Genomic DNA, 27,985 nt, shown 5'->3' on the forward strand with positions numbered 1-27,985 from the left:
CAATACAGTGTCGCACATCTTTCTACTAGAAAAATTAATAAAGATCCTTTACCCGTCTCTTTAAGTTAAACGTGTGACATCATAAAGGGTGTCAAATGGCTGGATGGTTTTACAGTGCACACTTATTATATACTGTAATATGGAGTTTTGTCCTTGACAGATCTGATGGTTTTTCTACATTATTCCTTTCTTCACCTCTTCTTCGGTGGATTAGCTGTGCGAGGTGGAGTGACTGGACGCCCAGAATTCAGTCCACCATACTGGTACTTGGCTTTCTTTTCAGATGGCTTCAATATCTTAGAGAAAATAAAGAAGTTCTTTTCAGTCAGTGACAGCTGAGAACATTTCAAATACCCTTAAGTCAATGTGAGGCCTCATTCAGAAAGAACAGGGTGGGGGAGGACTAGAAATCACAACACGACCATACAAGTTCCTGAATCTTACAGCAACAGCACTAAGAAAACTGTTTCTAACCTCTAGTTCCACCTCTTTACTGTGGTGGAAGGGAGAAAAGAAAAGGAGCTCAAAATATCGCATCCAAGGAGGAGTAAGGAATAAAATTCGAGCAGAATAACCGCACTAAATGAGTGCCATCCACCCAATTGTGATGATAAACAGATTACTCAAATAACATTGAAATGAGCATGGAAACAGAGGCAACAACAAATACTAACACCTCACACACAGTCCAACACTTAAAGGAACACTGACTGTACAAATGCATCATACCTGAAAGGAACACATCAGAGTTTCATCCACACTCATCATGCCACCTGCATTGTCAAACTCTCCACAATAATTTGGAGCTGAGAATAAGGTGACCAACTGCCGTTTAGCAAAGAATTCATATCCATCTTCAACCACCTGTCAACATCAGAAAAATTAATATAGCTCACAAAAACCAAAAGATACATTTGGAAGAAAAAGGCAAGTTTTAAGGCAAACAGTCCTTCTACTGAAGACACAAGAATTCAGTAAAAATATATTTTATCTCTGTCTTTAAAGAGGACAGATTCACTCTATCTGAACAGTGAGTGCCAAATCAAGTAGGTTTAACTGTCTGACTATCCTAATATTAGATATGCATCAGTTTCACTGTTGATATCATTGTACTTGGAAGTCAGTTTACACACTGTCAGTTTAAGGAATTCCAGTGTTTTGTTTATATGCAAACTTGGATACATTTGACCTACGGGCTCAGAGCACAAAAGGTCCACATATCATCTTAACTGCAACGGTAACCATGAAGTTTCACTTGCAGTACAGTGACGGTCCTACAAAACTTCAGAGCAGCCAAGTACAGGCTTTTGACAACTTTGATGGTTTAAAAGCAAGCTGGTTCTGCTGTGCTTTCTCTAAGAGCACAAAACACTCTTAAAATACTGCAAAGTAGCACAATACATCAGCTAAGGATATTCCCACTTCCCTAGAATAGAACCTTAATATAATAGAAACCTAATGTTAACATTTTACTTAATTGACACGAGATAGTCAGTTCAGTGAGCAAACAAGATGCAGACTTACAGTTCCTTTATTAGGAACATTTTGTTTTTCCTAGAAGTAAAGCAATACAAAATAAGTTTAAATACATGCTACACATAACCAATATCAAACACACAAGAAGTCTAGAAGTTTTAAGCAGTAACAGAATCATTCCTACCTGGTGAGCTCGACAGATCAAATCCAAATCGTGACGATTCAGAAATTTACTGACCACATCAGCACCAAAAGTGAAAGAGACCCCGCGATCATTCTCACCCCAACCTTGCACATCTTTGTCTGGGTCAGACCACAGCAGGTCACATAGTAAGCCTTTGAAAAATAATGCAAGTGAAGATATTAGTCTTAAGAGGTCAAATACAAGTAAAATAGATTTACTGTAATCACCAGAGCAGCTTTCCTAGAAAACAAAACACACCCTAGCAACAAATTCAGCAGTATCTGAATTTTGACTCAGGCAAGAAGGTCTGCCCAAGTCTGGAGAATACAGCAAGGTTTTTTTTTCCTTTAAAAATGATGGTACCTTGAGATGAAAAAATCAAAACCAAAGAACTCTGAAATAATATTTACTTGTAACATTCAGCATATTTACACAGAGCATTTGAGGAATTTAAAAAACAATGCAGTGCAGCAAATTTTCAAAGGCAACCACCAATTTCACAGCTTGCCAAGCAGCTGAGTTTGACAGACACACTGAACTGTCGAATCCTATGCAGGACCAGTCAGAAAAAACAACAGAAATTTGTACCAGAAACTTCTGAACATGAAACCTTTCTTACCATACATGAAGAACCTTGACTGACTAAATCAAAATTTAATTTCATTTTCAGCATGGTTGAACCGCCATGATTTTTTTTAAGTCTCATGCCAAACAGTTCGGAACCTAAATTCAAGTAATTAAATCTTTATTATTTTAACATTGGTGAATGCCTTTTCCCAGCTGCCAACAAGAGGTCAACTAACACTGGAGTTAAATTTTGTACTAAAGATGATCCTCTGGTCCAGTTGCAACGCCTCAGGCCAATAAGCTGCAATACAAACAAACCAAAAAGCATTCAAGCTTTATCTCAATTGACATGAAACTGTACTCTCTCTGCCTCTGATGACTAACCCTTAAGTATTTAAGCACTTAAGTGCACTGTCTCACAACCAACAGTAGGAATCAGCTGGCTTTGCTACCAAGAGTTCAAAAATTTAATTTCAGTGTAAGTCAGGTTATAAGCTACACAAAATATTGAAGACATTCTTCTTTACAAAGCAAGATCTGCAAGTTATAATCAAGAATATCGATAGAATATCGATAGCTATCAATAGAAATAGTGCTACTATTTTATTTTTATATCCAGCTATCAAGTTGGTCTTTGGCGACACAGAGACATCTTTAACAGAGACCAGCACTTTGCTTTTAGAAAACAACTCCGAGTATGAACAGCTGCCTTTTAAGTCAGGTATCTACCTCAAAACAATCTGCTGAATACAGACTGCATTTTAAAATGATTTTACTGAAATTTAGTCCTATGCTGAATATATTTTTCACAAGTTTCACTTCAGCACCTGCTGTTTTCTTAGCTGGGATTTCCAACAAGTGGCAGAAGCTGCCAGTCTGAACTACTTAGAAGTACTTCCTTTTCTACTGCCCTACCAAGATACCAAACAATCTTTAGAGTCACACACAGAAAAATACAAATCTGTCCTATAATCTTTAATAGCTGTGTAACAGAATCCTGCAAAAAGTTAGTCTCACATATACAACTGAACTATGCCAGTCAGATGAGTTCATTTTTAATAGCAACACCTACCATTACAATAGCTTAGGCTGACTGGAAGAATGTAACACAGTAGACATGAGATATTCAAGATTACACAAAAGAGGGAGCTACAGGTTCCCAGTATGTGAACAGTCAGCAATGTTAACCAAAATAAATAAATATATATATACCTAAGTACTTTGTGAGGGTTAAGTAGTATTCTTGGAGGCAACTGATTTAAGTCACCGTAAGAAGTTAAATTTGGATAAGTAGCTTCTAAACACCATGAAAAAGCCATGAAAATAAAAGGTCTTTAAACTGCAGTTGATATTGGAATGGCTTTTTCTATCACACTAGAAGAAACCATTGTAATGATCTAACCTTATCAGCACAAGCCACAAAAACATCTAACAATTTTTGCATCAATGTGAGCCATCCCTCTACAAACAGCTTTCAAGAACCTCAACTCTCATGGTGAGACTGCTTCAGTTTACTTTCTGCAAGATTTGTTTCCGTTCAGTCATATTTAATGGCTTCCATCAGTAGGCCCAAAAGAACAAATCCTTCAACGTCCCTGCCATTTTAGCTCTACTGGAAAACATCTGTCTGCTTCTGAAAACCAAATGAAGACAGTAAATCAGTGATCAAAAGCTTCACAGCTCCTCCCACAGCCCTCTTTTTCTTTTTCCTTTAAACTCCCTATGCTTATTTTTAGGAGGTACTAAGAATACATCACTTTAGATGAGTGTCCATGGAAACTGGAACTACAAGGGCAAGGGCATTCCTGAAGCGGGGGTGGCTCAAGCAGGAGCATCAGCCTGTTGAATAAAACTACCTCTTCTGAAAGCTCCGATAAATGTAAAGTTTGACTCATTTGTAATGACATTTACGTTGATATGGAGTGAACTATAAATAGTGTAAGAGGAAGAACTTCAAGTGCCATTTATACTACAGAAACACTCATTTACTAGTCTAGTAATGCATCTGTTTCAAGTGTGCATATACCATCTTGCACAGAAGTGTAGTTGATCGAGGTGCAGTAGACGGATTAAAATCAGACCCTGGATTACTCCTATGCACCAGCACTGAAGACATTACAGGAAATAGAATTTTTCTTTTCCAAGGTTTAACTATAACATCATTTCAAACAATGAAGAAAAAAAAAAAGAAAAGCTTTGAACGTGATATTTCCTCTAAGTTAACTTCAGGCTATTGTTGAAAACAACACGTAAAATCTCACTGTACTGCTTGACAGCTTTTTTAATCCTCTAGTAATAAATCTGGAATAAATGGGACACTAAAGAAGATGTTTAATACCATTCAAAAAGAGAACAGAAAGCAGTGGTAATTTGCATTCACTATCTATAAGCAAAATACAATCTCTTAGCAAAAGAAAGTTTCAAGACTACTCAATGACACAAGCAATGTAATTCCAATGACAGTAAAGTTGAAGAAGGAGATCCTACTAGTTAGATGGGGAAGACATGTTTCTACTGGGATCAAGTACAAAGAGGCTCAAACATTTCAAATAATACTCCGCAACCTTTAAACAATTATGTTGATATATTAAGAAGTTTGGGTGTGTCTAATCAAGGCAAGAAAAAGAATGAATTGTTTAGTTTTATTTGAACATCTAAGTTTGCTTTAAGGCAGGCGTGGATAGTTTGTTATGATAAGCAATAACAACGTGGGCAGTAACCCCTAACAGTATCAGTTAACTGAGTCATCACGAGGAACAAGATTCACGTTCTGCACAGAAATAAAGCAATACTGTAGTGAAACAGAGTTAATGACTTCAGCCACTGCATTGCCTGTACAGGAATTGATTAAACCTACTTCATCTCAAGCACCCATTTATTGTGAACTCCAAGCCACTCACCTGTGTCAGGAACATCTGTAGGTCTCATAATTCTCCGGATCTGCTCCATTGACTGGAGATCTGGAGACAGTCCTGTAAGAAGAAAAAAATCCAAGTGATTTATATACATATTTTACCTGTTAGAAAGGATTCCAGAGAACAAACAGGTTTGAAGACAGATCATCCATTGTTTCCACTGCAATACAAACAAAAGATTGTTCTCAGTAAGACCATTAGGCTCCCAAACAGTAACACAAGTGAAATTAGTGAGGTGCTTTTTTTCCTACTGTGATTTCAGCCATACATAGAATTCTACAGGTAAGTAAATTCACTTCAATAGCCCATTAGACAGAAAACCACTGAAGGACAATTTTCCCATTATCTTACACAAGTAAAACAGATGCAGATCTGTGCAACCAATTTACTTTTAAAAAGCTAAAGAAAAGTATAACACATCCAGCTTTAAAACACCGTAAGGAAAAGCAGCCAGCAGGTATGACTTACATCGAATTCAACTGACAACACTATTTCAAAATGTTACCACACACTGAAAGGCTGGAGCACCTTCCCTATGAGGGCAGGCTGAGAGAGCTAGGGCTCTTCAGCCTAGAGAAAGATCTGGGGGGACCTTCTAGCAGCCTTCCAGTACCTGCAAGGGGCCTACAGGAAAGCTGGAGGGGGGCTTCTAAGGGCACGTAGTGACAGGATGAGGAGAAATTGCTTTAAACTGAAAGAGGGTAGATTTATCCTAGATAGTAGGAAGAAATTCTTGTGAGGGTGGTGAGACATTGAAATGGGCTGCTCAGCAAGGTTGCAGATACCCTCTCCCTGGAGGTGGTCAAGGCCATGCTAGATGGGGCTGTGAGCAACCTGGACTAGTGGCAGGTGCCCCTGCCTACAGCTGGGGAATCGGAACTACATGATCTTAAAGGTTCCTTCCAATCCAAACCACTCTGCGATTGCATCAGTTGAGCAGCAGCCACTGGACGCTGTAAATGAATAATAGATTTTGCAATTGCAGTAAATCATGAGCACAAAAGGTAGTAATCTACTACAGCTCAGCTGCTTAGTCATTCATAAAACCAGTGTTGATTATTCAAGTCGCTAATCATAAAGAACACACCTCTTTTTGTATAGTTTCACCCTATTAATATTTAATTGCAGCAAATGATGGGGTTACCAAGTTGCTCTGAACTCTTCAGGTACATGCTCCCTCCAGAACTGTTTTTACTTAAGGCATACAGGCATAAAAAGAGACTACTGGATGGATGCACTAGTGTATTAACATGACATTAACTAAAGGTTCTGAAGTGAGTAAAATATTTATATCACTTAGGCTAAGACCACCTCGTTAAGGAAGCCACAAATTTGAAAAGAGCATTTAGTTCTGACATACGATAAAACATTTTTTACACTAGCAAGTCATACCCATTTTACTCAGTCCAGAATTTTGAGCATAACAAGAAATCTGTCACTCGAAAGGAACTGCTACATAACATAATCTCAGCTGACATCTAGGATAGGACAATAGCAATGGATGCACTGGATGAACAGAGACTTCAACATATTTGATGTAAGGAAGGATTTGAGAAATTTTTCCAGTATTAAGATTTTAGATGATTTTTATTGAAGTGGTCTTCTCATAAAAGCCTTCTACCCACATTAGCTTGCCAAAACCATCTTCATGATAATATCCTTGAGGTTGTGAAGGATGGCAGAAAATCTAACTTTAGATAACGCATCAAAGGAGTTTTAGTCTATTACAAAACAATACAGGGAGAAAAACAAATTCAAATCGACAATCAGCTTTTAAACTTTGACCCACTTCTCCCTCCCCAAATCTGATCCATTTGCACGTAGATTACTTTAGCACAAAGGTGTGTGGGTTCTAGGAACTACCACACCCTGAGATAGTAATGGGCAATCTCAGTTAAGTACAGCCAGTTTGTGACCTTCTTTGGTGTTACAGCTCCAAGCATCTCAGGTTACACCCAAAACATGGAAGTTTTTCAAAAGAAAAATTCTAAGTCATGTCTCAACCCTGTAGCTGTTAAGTTCTACATTATTTTACATTGCTGTAAAATCCTAAAAACCCAAGAAACTACCTGAATGTTTGTAGACCTCTTCATGGCTTATCAAGAGGCCGTTTGTCCCCAAAGTAACATTTCCTTTGCACAAACATGAATAACTCGTGCCTGAAATTCACGTCTATGGACAAAAATTGTGCATGATCAGCATCAAATGAAGGAATTACAGAGGCAACCCGGTTGCTGAAAGTCAGGTCAAGTTGTCACTTCTACAGTGATTGCTACAAACCATGCATTGAAAATAAACACAACTGACTTAAGCTGTCCTGTCAGAATGACAGATAAGCATTCAGCATACAGTCTTTTTGAGGTGTAAGAGTACACCTTTCCTAATGGAAAACAGAAGCAAGTTATTACTCATGGCAGACTCATCAAATTCAGGCCACAGATTTAAAACTACTCATCAGGTAGAGCTAGTAAGGTAAGACTGATTGTTACACACTTTTACATAATAATCCAGAAAGCTCCTCTGCTCTTTGGATACTACATATGAGAATCAAGACTCCTTGCATCATGTCAGTAACATCACAGTCTTATCTATCGTACAATCTTATGTATATCTACTAAACTGACACGAATAACATCTTAGAGCTCAAATGGTCAGACAAATGTGTTCAGTCAACATAAAACTACAGCACAGATTACAGCACAGCATGTAATCACAAAAGGATATAATCACAAACACGCTCCAAAAATTAGAACTAGAATATGGTGTCAAAGAGAACAATACTGTATATCACACAAAGCAGAGTAAAAGGGAGAAGGTGGGAATGGTTATGGAATGAGCTTTAATAAGGTAAGATGAAGATCAAAGTCAGAAGTAGTCTTTGTTTCAGAAGTGAGGACAGCTTTGAAAAATAAAGATAAAGCACTAAATTGAAACACAAGAAAGTTTCAACCTAGAGGGAAGAAGGAGGCAAGCTGAAATAATATTTGGAAAGATCCTTGGAAAGCAAGAACATTTGGAGACAGGAATGGCAGGAAAGGTTTGATTACACTGTGATGTCTAGGAGAAATAGCTGACTTAGGATTTCAAACTACTGTAGAAATCTACTGGGATAAATTAGGTGCCTTTATTTACTATGCTATGCAGTTTTGCAAAGTTTTATGATGTATCCCATCGGACAACATTTTTTAAAGAAACTATGCAAAAATGCACAATATAGTAAAAAAAAAAAAAAAAAAAAAAGCACTACCTTATATCTACCTGCTAGCTTCAACCTCCAGCAGAGTTAGTGTTGTTGACTCAATGTTTACTACAGTAGTAACATCATGAAAAGGTGTTGACAGTCCATGACTTCAGGGAATCTGGAATGTAGTTTGGACAGGGTTGGAAGAGAGCAGAAAAAGGGCAAAGCTTAAGTGCTGAATGTCCACTTTCATTGATTAGGAGCACACAGCACATTTCAGAAGCTTTTCACTTGATTTCACAGCCAAAGATAAGCTGTGATTGGCAGTGTTCAGTATTTCAGGTACAGGTGAAACCTGTACAAGTTTAAGTGGCAATATGAGAAACAGAATTTACTGTTCTATTGAATAAGGGGATCCTTAAAGCATACATGTAAAATTTTCCAGCTTCCTTAAAGAAGCAGTGAACCACCCCCACTATACCAGTATTCCTTTTTCTTGACAATAACTTGCTAGGCTTCTTGTTCATAATTCACGTCTGATACTTTGTGTGTATATGCAGCTTCATCACAGAATACAGTATTCTACTTGACCTTCTAAGTATCCTTAGTGACTTTCTACCACCTAAGCTTAATTACTTACCTGAAATATCTCAATATTTTATCACCTTTTTTTCCTACTGTTCCAAAATAAAATAAAATACAATAAAGTACAAGGATGGTAAAGAAATATATTTCAAAAAAGTATGACTTACGACGGCTTCCTTGGTGCATAAGAGATTTTGTACAAAGGCTGCTCTGAAAGCTACGCCTCGTTCTTTTATTCTGTTGGCTTATGATCTAAGAGGAGAAGTTGGTGATATGACAGTAGAGGTTGAACATTCCCATTAATAGTTACATTTTGTTGCCATACGATACATGTCAGCAGAGGGGCAGTCTGACAAAGTGGCACATCATATGGAATTGCATATCATAAAATGGTTTGAATTCTAATGGACCCTTAAGATCACCTAGTTCCAACCCTCCTACAATAGGCAGGGGCATCTCCCACCAGACCAGGTTGCTCACAGCCCCATCCAGCTTGGCCTTGAATGCTTTCTTTTCTTGGGGGGGTGGGGGGGAAGGAAGATGGGGGCATCTACAACCTCTTTGGGTAACCTGCTGCAGTGTCTCACCACCCTCACACTAAAGAATTTCTCCCTACTATTTCAGATAAATCAACTCTCTTTCAGTTTAAAGCCACTTCCCCTTGTCCAGTTACTACCTGCCCTTAGAAGTCATCCATCCCCAGTTTTCCTGCAGGCCCCCTTCAAATACCAGAAAGAGGCTTCTCTAAGATCCCCTCAGAGCCCTCTCTCCCTGAGGCTGAAGAGCCCCAGCTCTCTTAGCCTGCCCTTGTAGGGTAGTTGCTCTAGCCTTCTGATTATCTGTGTGGCCCTATACTGGACATGCTCTAACAGCCCCCAGTCCTTTGTCTGTTGAAGGCCCCAGACCTGGACATAGTACTGCAGGTAGGATCTCAGGAGAGCAGAGTAGAGGGGCAGAATCAACTCCCTCCATCAGCTGGCCATGATTCTCTCCATGCCAGAATATAATTGGCCTTCTGGGCTTCAAGCTATGTCGCTGACTCATTAAATCTTTCATCAACTGACACTCCCAAACCCTTCTCAGGGCTGCTCTCAAGCCCTTCTCCACCCAACCTCTATTTGTGCTTGCAACTGCCTCGACCTAGGTGCAGGACCTTGCACTTGACCTTGTTGAACTTCATGCAGTTGGTATGGGACCAACTCTCAATTCTGCCCAGATCCCTTTGAATGGCATCACTTGCCTCTCATGTGTCAACTGTACCACCCAGCTTCGTGGCACCTGCAAGCATCTTGAGGGTGCTCAGTCAATTTCGCATGTGAAGCAAAGGTGTCTCACTGAATACCTCCATGTGATAAAAAGAGCACCCACTGACATTTGCTGAACATTTATGAAGACCAAACGGTGGATGTTAGCACAGCGAGGCAATGAGTGGTGTGTTTCAGCAGTAGCAACAGTGTCATGAAAGACAAGTCATGTTCCAGACAGCCATGCACAGCTGTCATACTACAAAAATGAGGAGTACCTTGATCAGCTCAATCACGTGAATTACAGCCAGGGAAAATACATACAGAGCTGAATACTGGCTTCAGTGCATCGGAAACTATGGTGGGAACACTGGAACACTGCAAAACTTATACCAGGTGGCTCCCATGAATGCTCTCACATCAACAGGAAGAACAAATTCATCAGGACAAATACTAGGCTGAAGGTGACAGTTTCGCAGATCATGTCATTACTGGTGACAAGATGTGGTGTCACCACTGTGAGCAACAGTCATAACAGCAGTCCATGAGTGGTGACGTGATTCCCCATCAAAGAAAAAGTTCAAAATGCAGCTCTCAGTAGGTAAAGTGAAGCGCACTGTGTTTTTTTTTTTTAGAATAGGAAAGGGGTGACTCTCCCGGATTTCCTGGAAACTGGAGAAGCCATATCAACTCTGCTGCATCCCAACGCAGACTAAACTGAAGGCTCCAACTTGTAGAGTCAGGTGAGAGAAGAAAGTTCCTCTTGCCAGGCCCCATATAATTTTCAACAGCATGGAGCACACTGACAATCTTGGCTGGACTGTCCCTGCAGCATCCACCATATAGCCCAGATTTGGCACCTTGAGACTTTCATCTGTTTGGGCCGATAAAAGATGCATAGGCAACATTTTCTTTGCTATGACAGTATTGTTGCTGCTGTGCAACATTGGGTCACCTCCACTGGTGCAAGTTTTTATTTATTTTAAACAAGTGCAGCATTTAAGGCTCTTGTTCATTTCTGGAAAAAGAGTGTAGCTAATAGTACTGTGCTAAAAAACAGTGTTTCGTTGCTGAAAGTTTGCTTTATCAAGTACTGCCACTGTGCTTTTTGTATCTGCTGTAGTTTCCATGGGAATCAATGGGAGGCATTACTTTCAGAGCAACCTATAAATCCTCCTCGTAATTGCAACCTTTAGCTCCTAAGACAACTACCAGTTAAAAAAGAACAAAAGACCCCCACCCTTCAAGAGAAAAAAGTAATTTCCCTAACACATCAACGCCACCTGGATGCTGCTACAGACTCAGTTGTCTACCACTGTGTTAGTTTTGGATTTACAAAGGAAAGCTAACACCTGAAAGCAAGTTATGCTTAAGACTGATAAGCTTAGAGTAGCAGGCACTGAAGGCAAAACCTGTCAATACAGAATACAAGTGTAGGCTGGATCACTCCATACAGGCACAACCCTCAGAGGAACTTGAATAAAGGCAGGGCAGCAGTCATCAATACAATATCACAGTTCAGAGAAATCTGCACAAGAATTTTGGGTAAACATTATTTCTAAATCCTATTGGAGCTGTTCAAACTAAGTTTCTGTTCACCTCCTTGGCAATGCAGATATGATACCACACCAATTCTGGATCAAGCTGCTAAGTAAAGAAGGCAGTTGCAAAGATAGATGGAAAACAGTGGGATAGTTCTTGCCACTACAGAAGTAATTTGTAAGCACTGTCAGTTGTTTAAGTCGTTGGAACAGTACTCTACAAGGTCCCAGATTCCTCTAAGCATCACCAACCAGCAAAACATGGGGTGTTTCCTTTGACAAAGAGTGCCTGAGTTAAGTCCCAGCGTGGGAAGAAGTCAAAGCTTTCTTGCAAATCAAACACTTTTTTCCCCCCACTACAAAAACTGTATAGCAATGGGACAGGTGACCAGAATGTATGTTTTCCAACAGTCGATGTCCTTTGGTGTCGGAGCCGTGATTGATCCCATCCAATATCAAATGATGAAACTCATGATCACAGAATCACAGAATCACAGAATTGTAGGGGTTGGAAGGGACCTCCAGAGATCATCGAGTCCAACCCCCCTGCCAAAGCAGGTTCCCTACACCAGGTCGCACAGGTAGGCATCCAGGCAGGTCTTGAACATCTCCAGAGAAGGAGACTCCACCACCTCCCTGGGCAGCCTGTTCCAGTGCTCCGCCACCTCACTGTAAAGAAGTTCTTGCGCATGTTTGTGCGGAACTTCCTATGCTGCAGTTTCCAGCCGTTTCCCCTTGTCCTGTCTCCACTCACCACTGAAAACAGTCTGGCCTCGCCATTCTGCCCCCCACACCTTAGATATTTATAGACCTGGATCAGGTCCCCTCTCAGTCTTCTCTTCCCAAGGCTGAACAGACCCAGTTCACTCAGCCTTTCCTCACAGGAGAGATGCTCCAGGCCCTTCACCATCTTCGTGGCCCTCCGCTGGACTCTTTCCAAGAGATCCTTGTCTTTTTTGTACTGGGGAGCCCAGAACTGGACGCAGTACTCCAGATGAGGCCTCACCAGGGCAAAGTAGAGGGGGAGGATCACCCCATGAATTCAATGATGAAATGATGATTATGTGGTCTCAGGGGTCTCTTCCACCAGCATCCTACAAAACCAGCTAAAGAGACCAAGACCACAGAGCTGCAGTTACTTGTGAAGCTTTTTCTTTCACTTCACAGCTAGGGATTCCAGTATCTGCTGTGCATCAGTAAATAGTTTTGGCAACAAGTCACAAAGCAAACATCAGGCATCAACATCTCACGTTCATAATCCTCCAAAGAGGGATATGTATTGACAAGAATACTTAGATGCATTTGCCCTTCTGAGACAAGTGGTCATTTATGACTGGAAAGCACAACACCTGTTGGCTGCCAGATGTACAGAAAAATGCAAGACAACAACGACCTTTGCAGACAATATACATCATCAGCTAAAAAGTATGCACATCCACTCAATTTGATACAATATTAATCCAAAGAACAGGTTAGACACAGCCTTTAAAAGTAGTCATCCATTTACCTCCATGACAGCAGAAGATCTTCTCATCCACAATGGCTGCAATAGGCAGACAGTTAAAGCAGTCTGTGAAGGTCTTCCAGAGCTTAATGTTAAACCTCCGCTTACCTACAAGAACAGTGTGAGAGATGAGGAAAAGATGACTATTTTCTTAAAGCCAGCCTGCAATATATATCACAACCCGATCAAGGATGTAAGCTGTCTTCACAGCTTTATTTCTAAAACCTGAGTACACTTAGAGACTCCTATAATACCATTTCAAGGACAACAGAATAGAAAATAATTTTAAGTTTAATATCCTTTTGATGTGCACTTCCAGAAAGTTTCAAAGCAGATTCACAGAACACTGAAATTCTTACAGCATATGAATCATGAGTCATTGCTGTAAGTACTTCCAAAACACAGTATGAATATACATCAGGCTTTCAGAAGAAATAGGTCTAACTTACATTCATCATAGAATCCATAGATCCGGTTGATGCTAGCACACTCGTGATTTCCTCTTAAGAGAAAGAAGTTCTCTGGGTACTTGATTTTATATGCCAGAAGTAGGCAAATTGTTTCCAGAGACTGTTTGCCTCTGTCTACGTAATCTCCAAGGAAAAGATAATTTGCTTCTGGTGGGAATCCTCCATATTCAAATAGTCGAAGCAAATCTGTATACTGACCATGAATATCACCTGAATAAAGACGTTTATTAAGGGTTAGTGCAACAATGTAAAGAGCAGACACATCAAGAGCTTAAATCAATTACTTAATAGGGGATGGTAGGGAAAAAAAAAAACAACAAAACAACAACAACAACAAAAAAACCAACATTCTCCCTTAAAAACAGACTGACAATAGGTACCAGAAAAGTGAAAACTATGTTATAAACTCCTAGAATGGCCTGGGTTGAAAAGGACCACAGTGATCATCTTGTTTCAGCCCCCCTGCTATGTGCAGGATCACAGTGTTACTATGTTACACTACAAAACCAAGGACTTACTAAATGCAACTAACTCACTATTCACAGAACTATTAAGTCAGTTGGGACACTATGAAAATCTGAGAAACCAAAGCCAAAGAAGTTTTCAAACTATGCTTAAGCTTTCCAACCATGCTCTCATCTGGTCATATAGAAATGAAGTCAGAAAAACAATCAGCAATTAAAACACCATAACGCATCGCATCAGACTAAGCAGAAGTTACCTGTGAGTTGCCCATAACGTCAAAGGCGGTACCAAAGCTATACAGTAACTTGTACAGTAGATGTGATATTTCAGCTGACAGTAGAACTCATTAACATTAACAAAAGTGACTGAATGCAAAACGATAACTAAGAAACCTTCACTAAAAGCTGTATGCTGATAATACAGATCACCTCTTGATCCCTTACACTAAGCATGTCATCAACACATCTTCAACTGTGATTTCGTCCCGTGGCAAAATACCTGTCTTCATTAAACCTAGTAATTTTCCAGTAGAGAACTAGCCTCCATGACCATAGCAAACAAGCAAAATTAACAAACAAGATATCCCCCCCATATGCCTACAATTTGTTTCAGAATCTCAGACCAAACAAAAAGACCTTCACATCTTGTGTGGAACTGTGTACCCCAGTAATGACATGATGCTTTATTCCCCTTTATCTTTCCATGAGAAGCTCAATACAATTTTCTTCCGGCAGACAACGCTTTTAATTATTTCTTGCTTAAGGAGGGGATTTACATCCTACTTTCCTTTTAAGAATGAACATTATCCACTACCCAACTGCAGGCCCTCTCAAGTTCTACCAGCCAAAATCATTTATGCATACACTGCAAGAATTCCTACAAGAAATCAAGACCAGAATCATACGAGTTTCATCAGTGTGTCACCATGATGTTGAATCCAGTACTCCAGAACTATCCAAGTAGTACTCAAACTTCATCACTATCACAAGTACTCATCACCAAAGTAAATATACTATGGAAATACTTCATGTTCGTTGTTCGAAACTACTTTGTTACATGCATGAGCTAAAGGAATTAAAGGACATAAAGGATGAAGGAACATTTAGTAGGAACTACTCTGTGAAGTGACCAAAGCATTTAACATTATTCCACTGCAGGCACTTGATAATTTAAAATACAGCTTCATACGGGCACAAGTTGAAGCATATTCGAGTAAAAACTACTGCTATTTTAAAACTGACATTTACATAAGAAAATCTTTCATCTTATGTTAGAACACAGCCATTCAAGAGGTAAAAGCTTTATTTTGAACTGATTAGAGAAGACAGTTCTATAACAATTTCTCAAGCACTACCTGAACACATTAAAACAGTAGTTCAAAGGAGTGCAGCAGCATGTTGTGCTTCTGGCGAAAGCCATCACCACTCTTCCAATTCTAAATAAATACATCTTGACAATTTCTCTCATGTTTAATTTAGGTTCCTGACACTTCTAGTTGCTATCACTTTGTTTAACATGTAATTTAAAAACAACAAATCTCTTCTGTAACTGTGCATTTGCTATCCCTACTACTGTGCATCTAAGAGACTTCTAGGCTGTCTAGGTTGAAACAATTGAGAAACTCAGTTTGAAGGAGCCTAACTATACTTTGCAGATTTAACTTAATATTAAGACCGTATGCAAGTATTCCAGTTTTCTTCAATCTAGGAATCAGATGACACTGGTCTTTTCCTCATCACAGCATAAATACAATGTAGAAAAGCTAGATTTTTACCTTCAAATTTATGTCATTAGGCAAGCTTGTCCTGTTCCTCTCCTCCCCCGTACTCAAGCAAGCAAACAGTCATTTAAGAGTGACTCTGCCATTAGTGTTATGTTTGTTCTTAAATAACTGCTAATATTCTAAATGTATGGCATATCACTACAATTGCTCTGCCAGAAAGTTTTAATTCTATGATACTTCAAGCAGTCAAATTCAAGCATTTGTCTGCTGTTAATAACTTGAAGCCTGATTACAAGCTAGCATTTACAATACTTCAGTAACAGTTAAAAATGCATGCATGCCTATTAACTGCATGTTTGAAGGAGTCTAGCATATTCTAAAGGCTTAGGGTGGTAAAGAATGCAGTTTTACTTCTATTGGATAACAGCATTTGATGATACTTAATATAAAGTTTGAGGTACGTTTTACATGTTAAGAAATTTTGATTTATGATATTTTTTAAGTTGAAAGACTAACAATGCTTTCTTCAATTTTCAAACAGAGACTAATGAAGTGCTCCATTTTATCTTATATAAAGATCTTTCTTCAGTTTCTGCTATGAAGGGAACAAGAAAAACAAACATTTACTTCTTAATGCTTTTTAAAAATACTCTGAGATAATGATCCAAGCAGTAGCAGCTCTGTGCAAGCCCTTAAGGAAGTACAAGGGACAGGTTGCAAGATGTGCACTAGAAAAGAGTGCATGCAGCTCTTACTGCCAATCAGCACTTGCTCCTAAGCAGCACCAAGAGCAAACATCAGTTGCCTTTTCTTGACTTAATCCAATCTAAGTTGAGAACAACCTTTACGATTGAGAAGGTCTCCATCACTAATCCTTATAGCTCAAGTCAAGGCCATTTGCGTACCTTAGTATCTTCTTCATCAACTTTTCCTTTCATTTCAGTTAGCATACAGCTAAATCAACACACCTACATAATATACATACATTAAGCTTACATACCACAGATCTTCAGCGGTGCCTCTAGTTCCAGGAGAATAGGCTGGCTAAGAAATATTTCTCGTGATTTTATGCACAAGCCCCGAACTTCTGCTTCTGTCATCTGAACAATCTTCCCAGGACGACATCCTCGCACTGAAACAAGATGTTTAACAATTAAGATAGCTGGCACACAGATGCCTAATGACAGATAAGCGCAGATGAGCTGCGTTTGAAGTCTGTATCTGACAAAAAGAGCAGCACACATCAACTTATCTATTAAAAGTGGGAACTGCATATTCCAGCCAGTTCTAAAATTAAACTTTGATAGAGGCAACCTGCGCTTCAGCTCAAATGCGTCCCTGTTAAGTCACGGTCACAGAAAGTAGCGATTTAGATCTTGTTTTTTTGTACATGTTGGGATAAATAGCAAATTCAAAATGTGTTTTAGTGAATTATCAGATAATGCTAGAGTATTCACAGCAGGCAACAAAAAAAAAAAAAAAAAGAGAATGGAAATCTCAAACATTAACACAAAATGATCTAGGCCAACTAAGTTCAACAAGGTGAGCTAAACACAAAGAAAAGACAGGTGTGTTTGTGCTTTCAGCAGCTGAAATTGTCCTACCAGAAACATGACATTAAGCTGTGTCTGTGTTGAAAAAATCTTCATTCATATATAATGGATCTTGAATTACAGGAACCTCAGCATCCAAACAGACACTCAATTCACCTGAAATCAATTCCTATATCCACAAGCCAAGTATTCCTACCCATACTTAGTACTAAAGTTTCCAAAGACATCCACGCTGCACTCCGACTAACATCCTCTGGCAAGCCTACCTGCAGCTGCTTCTTTCCATGAATACCTACGTGATTCTTCTCTCAGAGGCTCCAGTGCGTACGTGAGGCAGTAAAACAGAACAAACGTCTACCACCCTGGCTGATGTGGTTCAGTTTTGCATGTTAGTATAAACTAACAACCAGATGCAAACTAATAGAGCAGAATACAGCAGTATCCACATAGTGTTCTGCCTCCTGCTTCACATGGAGCAACACAGCACTAAACCACAGTAGTAGCTATAAGAAAAAGTGCTATGAACCTTTAGCAATCTGAGTCATGATTTCAAACTCTAAGACAGTAAGACTTGACTTAAAGTATTTGCTCCATTTCAGTAAGTCTTATGAAAGACTTGGTTACGAAAGTCTTGGTTAAGCAGCCACAGAAGAGATGAAGAGTCAAAAAAAGAATTAGTAGTTCAAGTAGGAAAGAGAAGATGTGAAACTACACTTTGGGACAGCCAGCAGGAATGCACCAGAAGGAAGGCCAGCTTATCTGCAGTGATAATACAATGCTCAGTAGAATCCCACAAAAATAAGGCTAGTAGAAGCACCATAGGGAGATTTCTTTCAGGAAAACTCCAAATGTGACATGTGACTCCAAATGACTGCATGTGACATTTACTGTATGGTAAGTCACACGCCTTCTTCTAACTACATTAGAGAAAGCAGACAGCTTTTACTAACTTCTCTGTAATCTAACATCTTAATGCAGAAGAATGACATGTTAAAAAATACAAGGGCAGACAATTAAGACACAAAATGATAGGAGAACAAATGCATAGGCTTCAGTTGCAGCACATTTCAAATGTCTACAACATGATGCACTTAAATGCATCTTCAGCCTCCAAGGGATTATTGGCAAGAAATAAATATATCTGGACAGCTTTGCACAGGACTTGACTACTCAATCTGCAGGTACCAAAATCCTCTAAACTCTTCCATGTTTTTCAAATACTTGCACTCCAGCAGCTTATACAACTCTCTTTCACAGACCTGAAACTCACTGTGCTAGACACAACAAATTCTCACTATACCTAAGAAAGTTCCCATCTGAAAAGGGTACAGTCTTAACAGTTTCAATTACTCTTACTGAGGTAGTTATGCTACATTTTAAACCCATGGTTGCCTGATGCCTGTAACATCAAGGTCCTACTGCACAATTCTTCAGCCTAACTAGCTTGTCTGCCACATTCTACTCCACTATTTGCTTTCCTTTAAAGCCTTCCAGTAAGCAATTAAGTTTGCTTCTGTATTTAACTACTGTCAATGTTTTGCAACACCAAGATGAAGCCATGTAATAAGGATTAAAACCAAGAAGTAACTTAAACTACACACACATTACACCCAGTCTACTTTTGGAACTGAGGCCCAGGAAATCCACTATAGACAACACTGATGTTTCCATAAATGGTCCCAAAGCACAGAGACCAAAACTGAGGCTGCAGTTCAAGGAGGGCACTTGTAACACTAGCTTTGATCCAATCAATATTTCCTAGAACACCGGCATTAGCTCCCTTTGAAAAAGATGGGTTCAAATCTGGAACAAACGCTTTGCAGGATTAAGCCACTAAGTGCTGCCTGATTTCTGCACTAGAACACATACTGAACATGCAGCTCGTGACTTCCAAATCAGCCAACTGCCACAGCACATCCAGAGTTGTGGTGCCAGTTCCTGACCTTTTACAATGCAGCCTTACATGCTGCAGCCCCTTAACAGGAAAGCCAACAGGTTGGCAATTAATTACTAGACACAATAAATAAATAAACCCAGCTTCTAAAACTATGCTGAGCCTGTCACTGGGAGACAAAATGCCTGGTGGCTGCAGTTACAGGCAGCCCTGGGGGAGGGAACAGCCCTGAGTCACCAGGCCTTTACAAAGGCCTGTCCATCGGAATCAGCAGCAGCTCTGCAGGCACACAAGCTCACTGCCATTTGAAGAAGCAGAGCCTGGGCTTTCTTGAGAAATCATCTTCAAAAAATGTATTAAAGAGGCAAGTTTTCTTCCATAATCCCCGTAGTCAATAAGACAAATAATGTAGTGAAAAATAAGAAGCTACTGTGACCTCAGAAGCCTCGGCATATCACTGGACTCGCACTCAAAGGTGCTGAAAGGTTACCCAGCCAGGCAGCTGGAAGAGCTGGGCCACTGCCCTGGCACAAACAGACAAGCAAAACTAAGCACATCTTTCACCCACGTACACTACAACTAGAAATCTGTTTACGTTTCCTTGGCTCAGCTAGGCACTGTATGGAATGTAAGTCAGAGCATCTCTCACCATATTTAGTTTCTCAAAAGACAACTCCTCAAGAACTGATCTAAAAGGAAGTCATGAGAACTGGATCAAGAGCACAAGTTGCGTTTTTCAGACTTCTTTGCAAATTACTATAGGAAACCACTATTAAACATGCTAGCCACAAATACAAATTTCACAGTGCATGCGCCTCACAGTAAACTTTAACAGTACTGGGAAAAAATCAATCATTTCCAATGGTTGCTGTTTACCAGAGGAGGAACAGTAGCTCATCATTAGGTATCAATTAGTTGTCTATGATGCAGACACAGTGAACAAGCATTGACTTACACAAAAATCTTTGTCAGGGACAACTACTCCTCTTCTAAGTCTCAATCCTGCATGCATAGCCCTATGCCAGAATAAACCTTTACTGATAGGAGCTTAAACTTTGACAACCTAGTGGAGAACAAGGCATTACACTATACATTGTATTGTGAAGCTATTATTTTAGCACAATAGCTCTGACAGTAAACCAAACCTACTCTAAATACTGTTAAAGTGTCTCAGCACCTACACAACTGCTGGTAAGCACCTTGGTAAATCTAACAATAGGAGCCAATAATTTGAGATGCGAGTTGCAGTGCCAGGAAAGAAACTTGCACGCTAAGAAGGGGTTTTTGCTTGTTTGTTGGTTCCGTTTGCCAGCATCCTTCCAAACCCATGCCAGAGACCAGCAGATTTTGTAAGGCTGCCACACTTTCTAGCATTACAACACCAAGCAAAGCGGTCTGAGAACTGACTACTGGAGGTTCTGTGAGTTTTGTTCCTTCTGCCATACTACCCCACAGAGTTGAGCAAACACATTCAAGCCAGTCTGCCACTCTGTCTCTGATGTGCCTCTCACTTCAAGTAACCAAGCTTTTCATTTTGTGGTATCACTAATAGAAGTTTCTTCTACTACTGAATCAGCTGTGGTACGCACAGCTGTCCTTAGCACGACTGTGTTCTAATACCACACACGTGCTGAAAGAGTGAGTGTTGTCTGATAAACAGGCCATCACTAGACCCCATACACACTTCTACCAAGTTGGAAAAAATACTGGTGCCAGTACAATTGCTATAATGAAACAACTTCCATCTTCCCCTACACACATATTTTGCATGTACCCTTGCAAGCCCATAGAGTAAACTGCACTAGGGAGCACACCTTTTCCTTCTAGCACAAAGGCACAACAAAGAACTTTAATCTAGACAGCTCCCCAGGCTGGAAGATGCAACCACTGTGAACTTGGGTGAGGATAAGCTAAGGATTAAGCAGCCAGTTGTTCTTCTGGCAGAAGCTCCAAACAAGGTATTTCCAAAATTACTGTTTTCAAGTTCTATTTGCCAAAGCAAATCTTTAACAAGAAGCAAACAAAAACCACAGCACAAGACTGCAAGCAAGCAACTTTGCCAATATCCCACAAGTGTATATATTCACTCATGATAGTCTCTGGAACATTTAATCATTGGCACCAACCAACTGAACATTCAACTGTTTGTCTCTTGTACAACAAAGTATCCTGGAATCTTTGATGAACCCTGAACAGCTTCTGAACAGCAGGAGTAGAATGGATCTGGAAGCTAAAGGTACCAGTACTGTTAATTAAAGAAAGCACACTGCTGAACAAACAGCTACTGTGCATGTTACACAGTGAAGAAAGCTCTGCAATAGTGTGTACCATCTCGACTCTACACAAACAACAGAAGAGCTAGCTTTTTGGAGAGCTTTTTCTGAAGAGCTACATTGCTCAGTCCAAAAGGCCTAAAACCGACACCTATCCTCACTAGATGCCCTCAAGATGAAGAGTTTTGCTGAAGAACACAGTGCTGGACCATGAGCTCACTTTAAAAGGATTTATTTAACATCATACAAAATGACTGCAGAGTAAAAGACTGTTCAAGCCTTCAATTTATAAGCAGGGAAATAACCAAACAACTAAGTGTTCCTCTTTCACCAGAAGTTGAAACTACATTCCTGAAGTTCATACTATCCAGCAGGATTAATGCTCATGGAGAAGCACCATTAGAAGCTATCTAAGATTGCTTCAGGGGACACTCAAATCAGCCCACCACAATATGCAATTTAACCTACATCAAAAACTTTGCCAGCTGCATTCGCTCCTCATGGGCCACCTGTTTAATACAGAGGTTCCATACAGCTTATGGTCTCAGTCATTCATAATCATTTATTGTCCCAATCATTGTCGGATCCAAAGTTGAAAGATAAGATCACAGCAATCATTCCATTCCATAAGCAAAATATGTAACCCTAATACTTGTTATTGCTCTATATTTATTGTGTTTGCTTAGCTACACTTGAAATAAAGCCCCCTTAACCAGCAAAGTATGAGGTAGAAACCTCTCACTGTGCAGTAACATACAAAAGAGTGGCAAGTTCTTTTCCACATTACTTGCAAGGTTAAACTAGCATTAAAATCTCACATAACAAAGAACATCAGCTTCTTTCTCAAAGTCAGACTTAATTTTTCCTCTAGAGCAGAGCTAACAAAATTATTGATTGGAGACAGGCAAGGGCAGATTACAGAATCGCGTCCTTACTCCTGATGAGAAACAAGGAGGAAGACGGCTGAAGACATATTAAGAAAGCTACAATTTAAGATGACTTTTGCACTTCTAATTCCTCAGATACTTAAATACCATGGTTGCTGTGTAGAACAGGACTAGAGGGAATGGCCCCAAGGTACACCAGGTTGGATATTACAAAAAATTTCTTCTCCAAAAGAGTGGTCAGATGCTGGAATAGGCTGCTCAGGGAGGTGGTAGAGTCACCCTACCAGGAGGCATTCAAGAAACATTTAGATGTTGTAGTGAATGAACCTGATTTAATGGGAAAACACTGGTGGTAGGTGGACAGTTAGACTAGGTGATCTTGGAGATCTTTTCCAACCTTGACAATTCTATGATTCTAGACACACATTAAAACTTCATCAAACAAGCTTGGTATTCAAGTGCCAAAAGACAGAAGACAGTGCTGTAAAACAAAGATGAAGTAGTCAATGCTAAAAGACAAATCATTGGACGTTTTGTGAAGGCAGTAAACAGGGCCATTTCTACATGAAATTCACAAGGCAGACACAGATGGCATCAGCAGTACTCCAGGCTGCAGTTCACAGTAGATTTCCTTACACACACACCCCATTCCCTGAGTACACCATCTGACCTCACCAAGCTATAGCCAAATATAGTATGCTTGACTTCACACTGATAAACTACTTATTGTCTTTTTTTTTTTTTAAAGTTACATACCTATTTTGTAATGGCCACTCACAAACATTTGATGAAATACTCAGGCTAGAAAATCCTCCTGTTTACATTAAATAAAGCACTGCTTCCTTCTTTTATGCTATAATTTAGCTGTAACCTCTGAACAAGACAAAGACAAATATTCTGCAGCAGTGTTAAGTGAAACAATTACTGAATCATGTAGGTAGGCTTAAAGCAGCAAAATAATCCAACAGAAGAAAGGAACCAGCATACCTTTTTTGACACTGGGCTCTTGGCCTACAGTACAATTTTTCAAGTCAACTATCTAATTCATCCTGCACTTATAAAGCCAAGGATGAACTGGCTCACATCTGCACTGCTGTACAAACTCAGCAGAAAACACCACTCTTCTTGTATCCCTTCTCCCCATTTAATGCAGTACACACTGAGGAACATACAATGAAAACAGACAATTTTATCTCTCCAGAGACAAAGAATACTTCAAAAACGATTCCTCAGCCAAGAACTCCTCGCATTGTTATCATTTATTCTTTCTAATACCAGCTTGTCCAATGATTTCACTGCCAATCAGGCCATAACCTTTGATCTTTCAAGATTCACCTCCACAGTGTGATCTTATCATGAATCCACAATTGCCTCTCTGTATCAGCAATGAAGTCCATGGAACTGCAGCACAGCTACGGTATTGTATCTGAACACCAGGCTGCCTGGGTAGGATAGCCAACTGAGACATTAGCCAAATCTGAAGCTCACTGGTAATAATGCATTAGTCCAACAAATCTGTAGTATTTAACAGTAATAAAAAACATCCCAATTATTTCATAAGCATTTAAATTCACCTTTCACCTGAAAAACTGACTCATGCTCAAATATAAGTCTGTCACAATCTGTCCTATTTCTGAAATAACAAGAAAACAAAGCTGGTAGCTTTCTTAGAAGACATCACCTCACACGGTGAGATCACAGTTTTATTAAGGTGGATGTAAAAAAATCATGCTTTTAGCTGAGCACTGAAGCTATAACCATTCCCCGCATCTACAGGAAGCTTGACAACTCTCCTCTTGACCTTCATAGTAGACTCAGTACTATCCAAAAGAGCAACCCAGCTAGCTTCACCAAAAAACAAATTTGTCTTAGAGCAAATTCCATTAACTGAAATCAAATTGTTAACACATCGCGAGACTTAGGTAAGCAAGCAGCTCGGTCCTGTACAATGGTTTCACAATCAAGTCCTCTTCAGAGATCCAGTTATAGAAATGGCTGAAGTCCAGCCCAACTGGACTCATACACAGAGACAGTTACAGCACAAGAACAGGAAGCCCAACACCCCCATAAACGTGGTAGCCTAATAACCACCCATAGCTCTCTTATAAGAAAAGGCACAGTGACTCCAGCATCTCCACTTTGCCACAGAAGGAACTTCACCATACATACCCAAAGCTTAAGTTCACTTACAGCCCGGGTTAAATGTAAACCTGGTACACCAAGCTAGCCCACCATTTTTGCAGATGTCATGGCATTTCCCACAGAGGGACGTACGGTGCACCTAGACGGGACAAAATACAGCATGTTCCACATCTTTTGTGTAGATGACAATCTTACGTGTGCGCAATCCTGGACTGTCTATAGATAGAACAGGCTGGGAAGATCCATCCACCAGATGGCATAGCTGAGAAAGCAAGAACAAACAAACAAAAAAAAAAACCACAAGAAAACAGCACACTGGGTGTTTAAAAAAAATATGACCATCTTTTTTGTATACTATAGTGCAACTAAGCCTGATCCATATCTAGAATTCTGAATACCTGTATAAGAAAAACTCTAAACTAATTCAGTGCGTTCACTTTTATGGTCCCCCATCAGTTCAAAAATGTTTCAGCTAAGGTTAAAAAAAACTGTGGTTGTATGACTTAAGTGCTTGCAGAATCTTTTATAAGCTATTTCTGTATCAAAATATATCTTATCATATCCCCAAAATCAATCAGGCACACATTTAGAAGCACCATCTATAACAAGTAAGCAAGTACCAGACATATTGTAACAGTCATTGCAAAACAAAATCTTACCATTCATTAATTCAGCAGTGAATTCAGGAATAAAACAGGATAAGTATTCAGTATATGCAAGAACATGGAAATAAACCAACGTCCTAGGAGACTATCATCAAGCATTAGCCTATGGCTCAGCTAAGCCTTTCTGAAAACTGCCCCCAATTTAACTCAAGAACAAATCAGTCTGGCCTCAGGCACTCCGAGGATCCCAACTACATGTTCAGGGTAAGCATGCATGCACATCTGCTGAGTGTTAGTAGTTTGTCCTTGAGGAATTCTCCGAAGCAGCCCAGCCACAGGCCTCCTCATACTGATGTCTCAAACAAGAAGAATCACATGCAGGGTAAGATGATCTACTGCAATCAAAAGGCAAGTTTAAGGTGTTATATAACCCAGAAGACAAGAAGTGGTCTTGAGCAACCACAGTGGAAACAGTTATAAGAAATCTAATTAAGAACACAAGAACTCAGGCTAGCTAGCCTCACAGCCTAGGAACAGGTGTCACAAACCAGGAGGCCAACTATAGCAGGGAAGGTTCAGGCCACAGCTTCTAATATGCATTTACTGCCTTTAAAATTTATGTGCAGCCTCAGACAATTGTAGACTACCGCTGAAACTGAACAGTATCCAGTTTCACCTCAAGTAACCAAAAGGACTACAGGCATCCTGCACATCAACATTTCATAAAAAAAACACTATTGATCATGTTAACACAGTTTTTGCTTTTTTAGCAGCTCAAAAGCCACTTTTCCTCACTGTTTTAGTCAAAATTGAAGTGGTCATAATGGAAACAAACAGTTTACTTTCTACAGACTGCTCCAGAGATAAAAGGTGATAGGAATTGCCCTGTGCAAACAGCATGAGGAGAGATACACACACAGAGGCATGGGTCAGCTAAGTGACAGCATCAGCTCTGTAACATGAGCTGCTAGCTGCATGAAAAGGCTTCAGCCTGAAACACTACTGCTCAAACTGCAGCTTAAGATACTGTATATTAGCAGTAAAACAAATAAAAAACATTACATGTAAGTCCATGTGCAATGCACTATTTGTTTTTCAAAAGTAACCTGGAAGAAACTATTCCTTTTCAGATACAATATAATATGTTGTACAAAGTGCTCCTTCTACTCTGTTTGTAAGGGACAAGAAAAATCATCCTGTTTTCATAAAGAATCTTCCTGATCTCTGCTCAAAGAGATAAACTAGCTGACAAACAGACGCAAAACTTATTTCTTAAATTGCGTATACATATCCTAAGAAATTAAATTGCCATGGAATGAAAAGCATAGATGAGGTTGCTTAGTCTCAGTATAGCCAGTAATAACCCAAAGGGCTAGAGAGCTGCAACGCATTTATGGTATATGTGAAAGGTAACAAGTATTTTAAAGGTCTTAATCACCTTAAAACAATCTCTTTTTAAGCAACCACCAGATGGGCAGAGAGGAAAAGTACTTCTCATTTTTACTTATTTATTGTTAGAGCCTCTTTCCATAAGTAAGACAAAAAGAAAGCAACCAAAAAACCACAACACCATACATACACACACATTAGGAAGTTCCAAAAAAAAAAAAAAAAACAAACACACAATAAAAAGTCAATGTTTAGTGGGCTACTGCCTAGCTTGCCTCCTCATACCTACCTACTAATCAGGATTTCAACATGCAGAAAACACGGAGTTTATCTGTAGTAGTGATCAGAGATAAAGTGACTGATAACAGCTGCAGCTTCTTTCCATACTACACTACAGTGTGTATCGTGAAACACAAACATGAGTGCAATTGCCCAACGCCTTCATGTCCTTTTCAACATTGGTTTTACTGGTTTTAATTTACAGTTTCACCACCAAAAAGGCTAGCAATTACCCAAAAAACAGAGAGTCCTACAAACTCTGCTCGGCAATAACTTGGCTAAGAAGAATTTTCAGACTTAGGAAACTTGTTTCTATTCCAGAACAGTACGTACTCCATACGTTTCTTTATACAAGCCTTGTGCAAAGCGACCTAAGTACACGAGGCTCCCATCTCCATTTGTGGCAAGGCAGTAAGTGAAGAGCGCGTATCCGTGCGTGCAGCACACCGGGCACGGGCTGCGTGCGGGATGGGCCAGCTACATGAGAAAGGGCCTGCGGAGACCGACCACCAGAGACAACTTACGAGAGAAAGAAAACGCTGGTAACAGTACCGCAGCTTCTCCGGAAAGAGGGATTCACCTTCCATCCTCACGACGAAGGAAACCCGCAAGAAACCCACCGCAGCCCCCAGCAGCGCTGCAGAGCACGGGCAGAGGGCCGCTGGCCTGCCGCTCCCACACAGCCCCAAGCCTAACGCCGCTCCCCAACGCGATTTCAACCCCGGAAGGCAGCGACCGACCCCCGCCCGCGGCCGAGTCTCCCCCAGAGGGCAGCCGCGGCGGCGGGAACCGCTCCTCAGCGGCTTTTCCGCCTTTTCGACGCCCTTAAAGGCGGACGGCCGCCTCAGCGCGTCTCCCCCCTCCCGGCCCCGCCGGGTACCCCCACAGCGTCCCCTCCCCACCGCGAGGAGCTGCGCGGGGCACGGCCCGACCGCCGGAGTCCCCCGAGCCGCCCAGCCCCCCCAGGCCCGAGGGAGGGGCCGCTCAGGCTCCCGCCGAGCCCCGCCCGCCTCCCGCCGGCGCCCCCATTCTCCCGCGAAGCGGCCCGGCGCTCACCTTCCAGCAGCCGGGTGATGAGGCTGTCCACGTTCAGCTCCCCATCCGCCAT

The 27,985-nt window shown here is 40.4% G+C and overlaps 1 protein-coding gene across 1 annotated transcript; it reads right to left on the reverse strand.

The window, feature by feature from the left end:
- Window positions 1-191: 191 nt before the first annotated feature.
- Window positions 192-27,985, reverse strand: PPP1CB (protein phosphatase 1 catalytic subunit beta; the record flags this gene model as incomplete). The annotated part of the gene is made up of 8 exons (XM_079550497.1): window positions 192-296; window positions 730-864; window positions 1,661-1,812; window positions 5,128-5,199; window positions 13,201-13,305; window positions 13,647-13,877; window positions 16,856-16,987; window positions 27,934-27,985. 8 exons carry the CDS (start codon window positions 27,983-27,985, stop codon window positions 192-194), a joined length of 984 nt encoding a protein of 327 aa, XP_079406623.1.

This window comes from Tetrao urogallus (assembly GCF_951394365.1).
Source record: "Tetrao urogallus genome assembly, chromosome: 2".
Taxonomy (NCBI): domain Eukaryota; kingdom Metazoa; phylum Chordata; class Aves; order Galliformes; family Phasianidae; genus Tetrao; species Tetrao urogallus.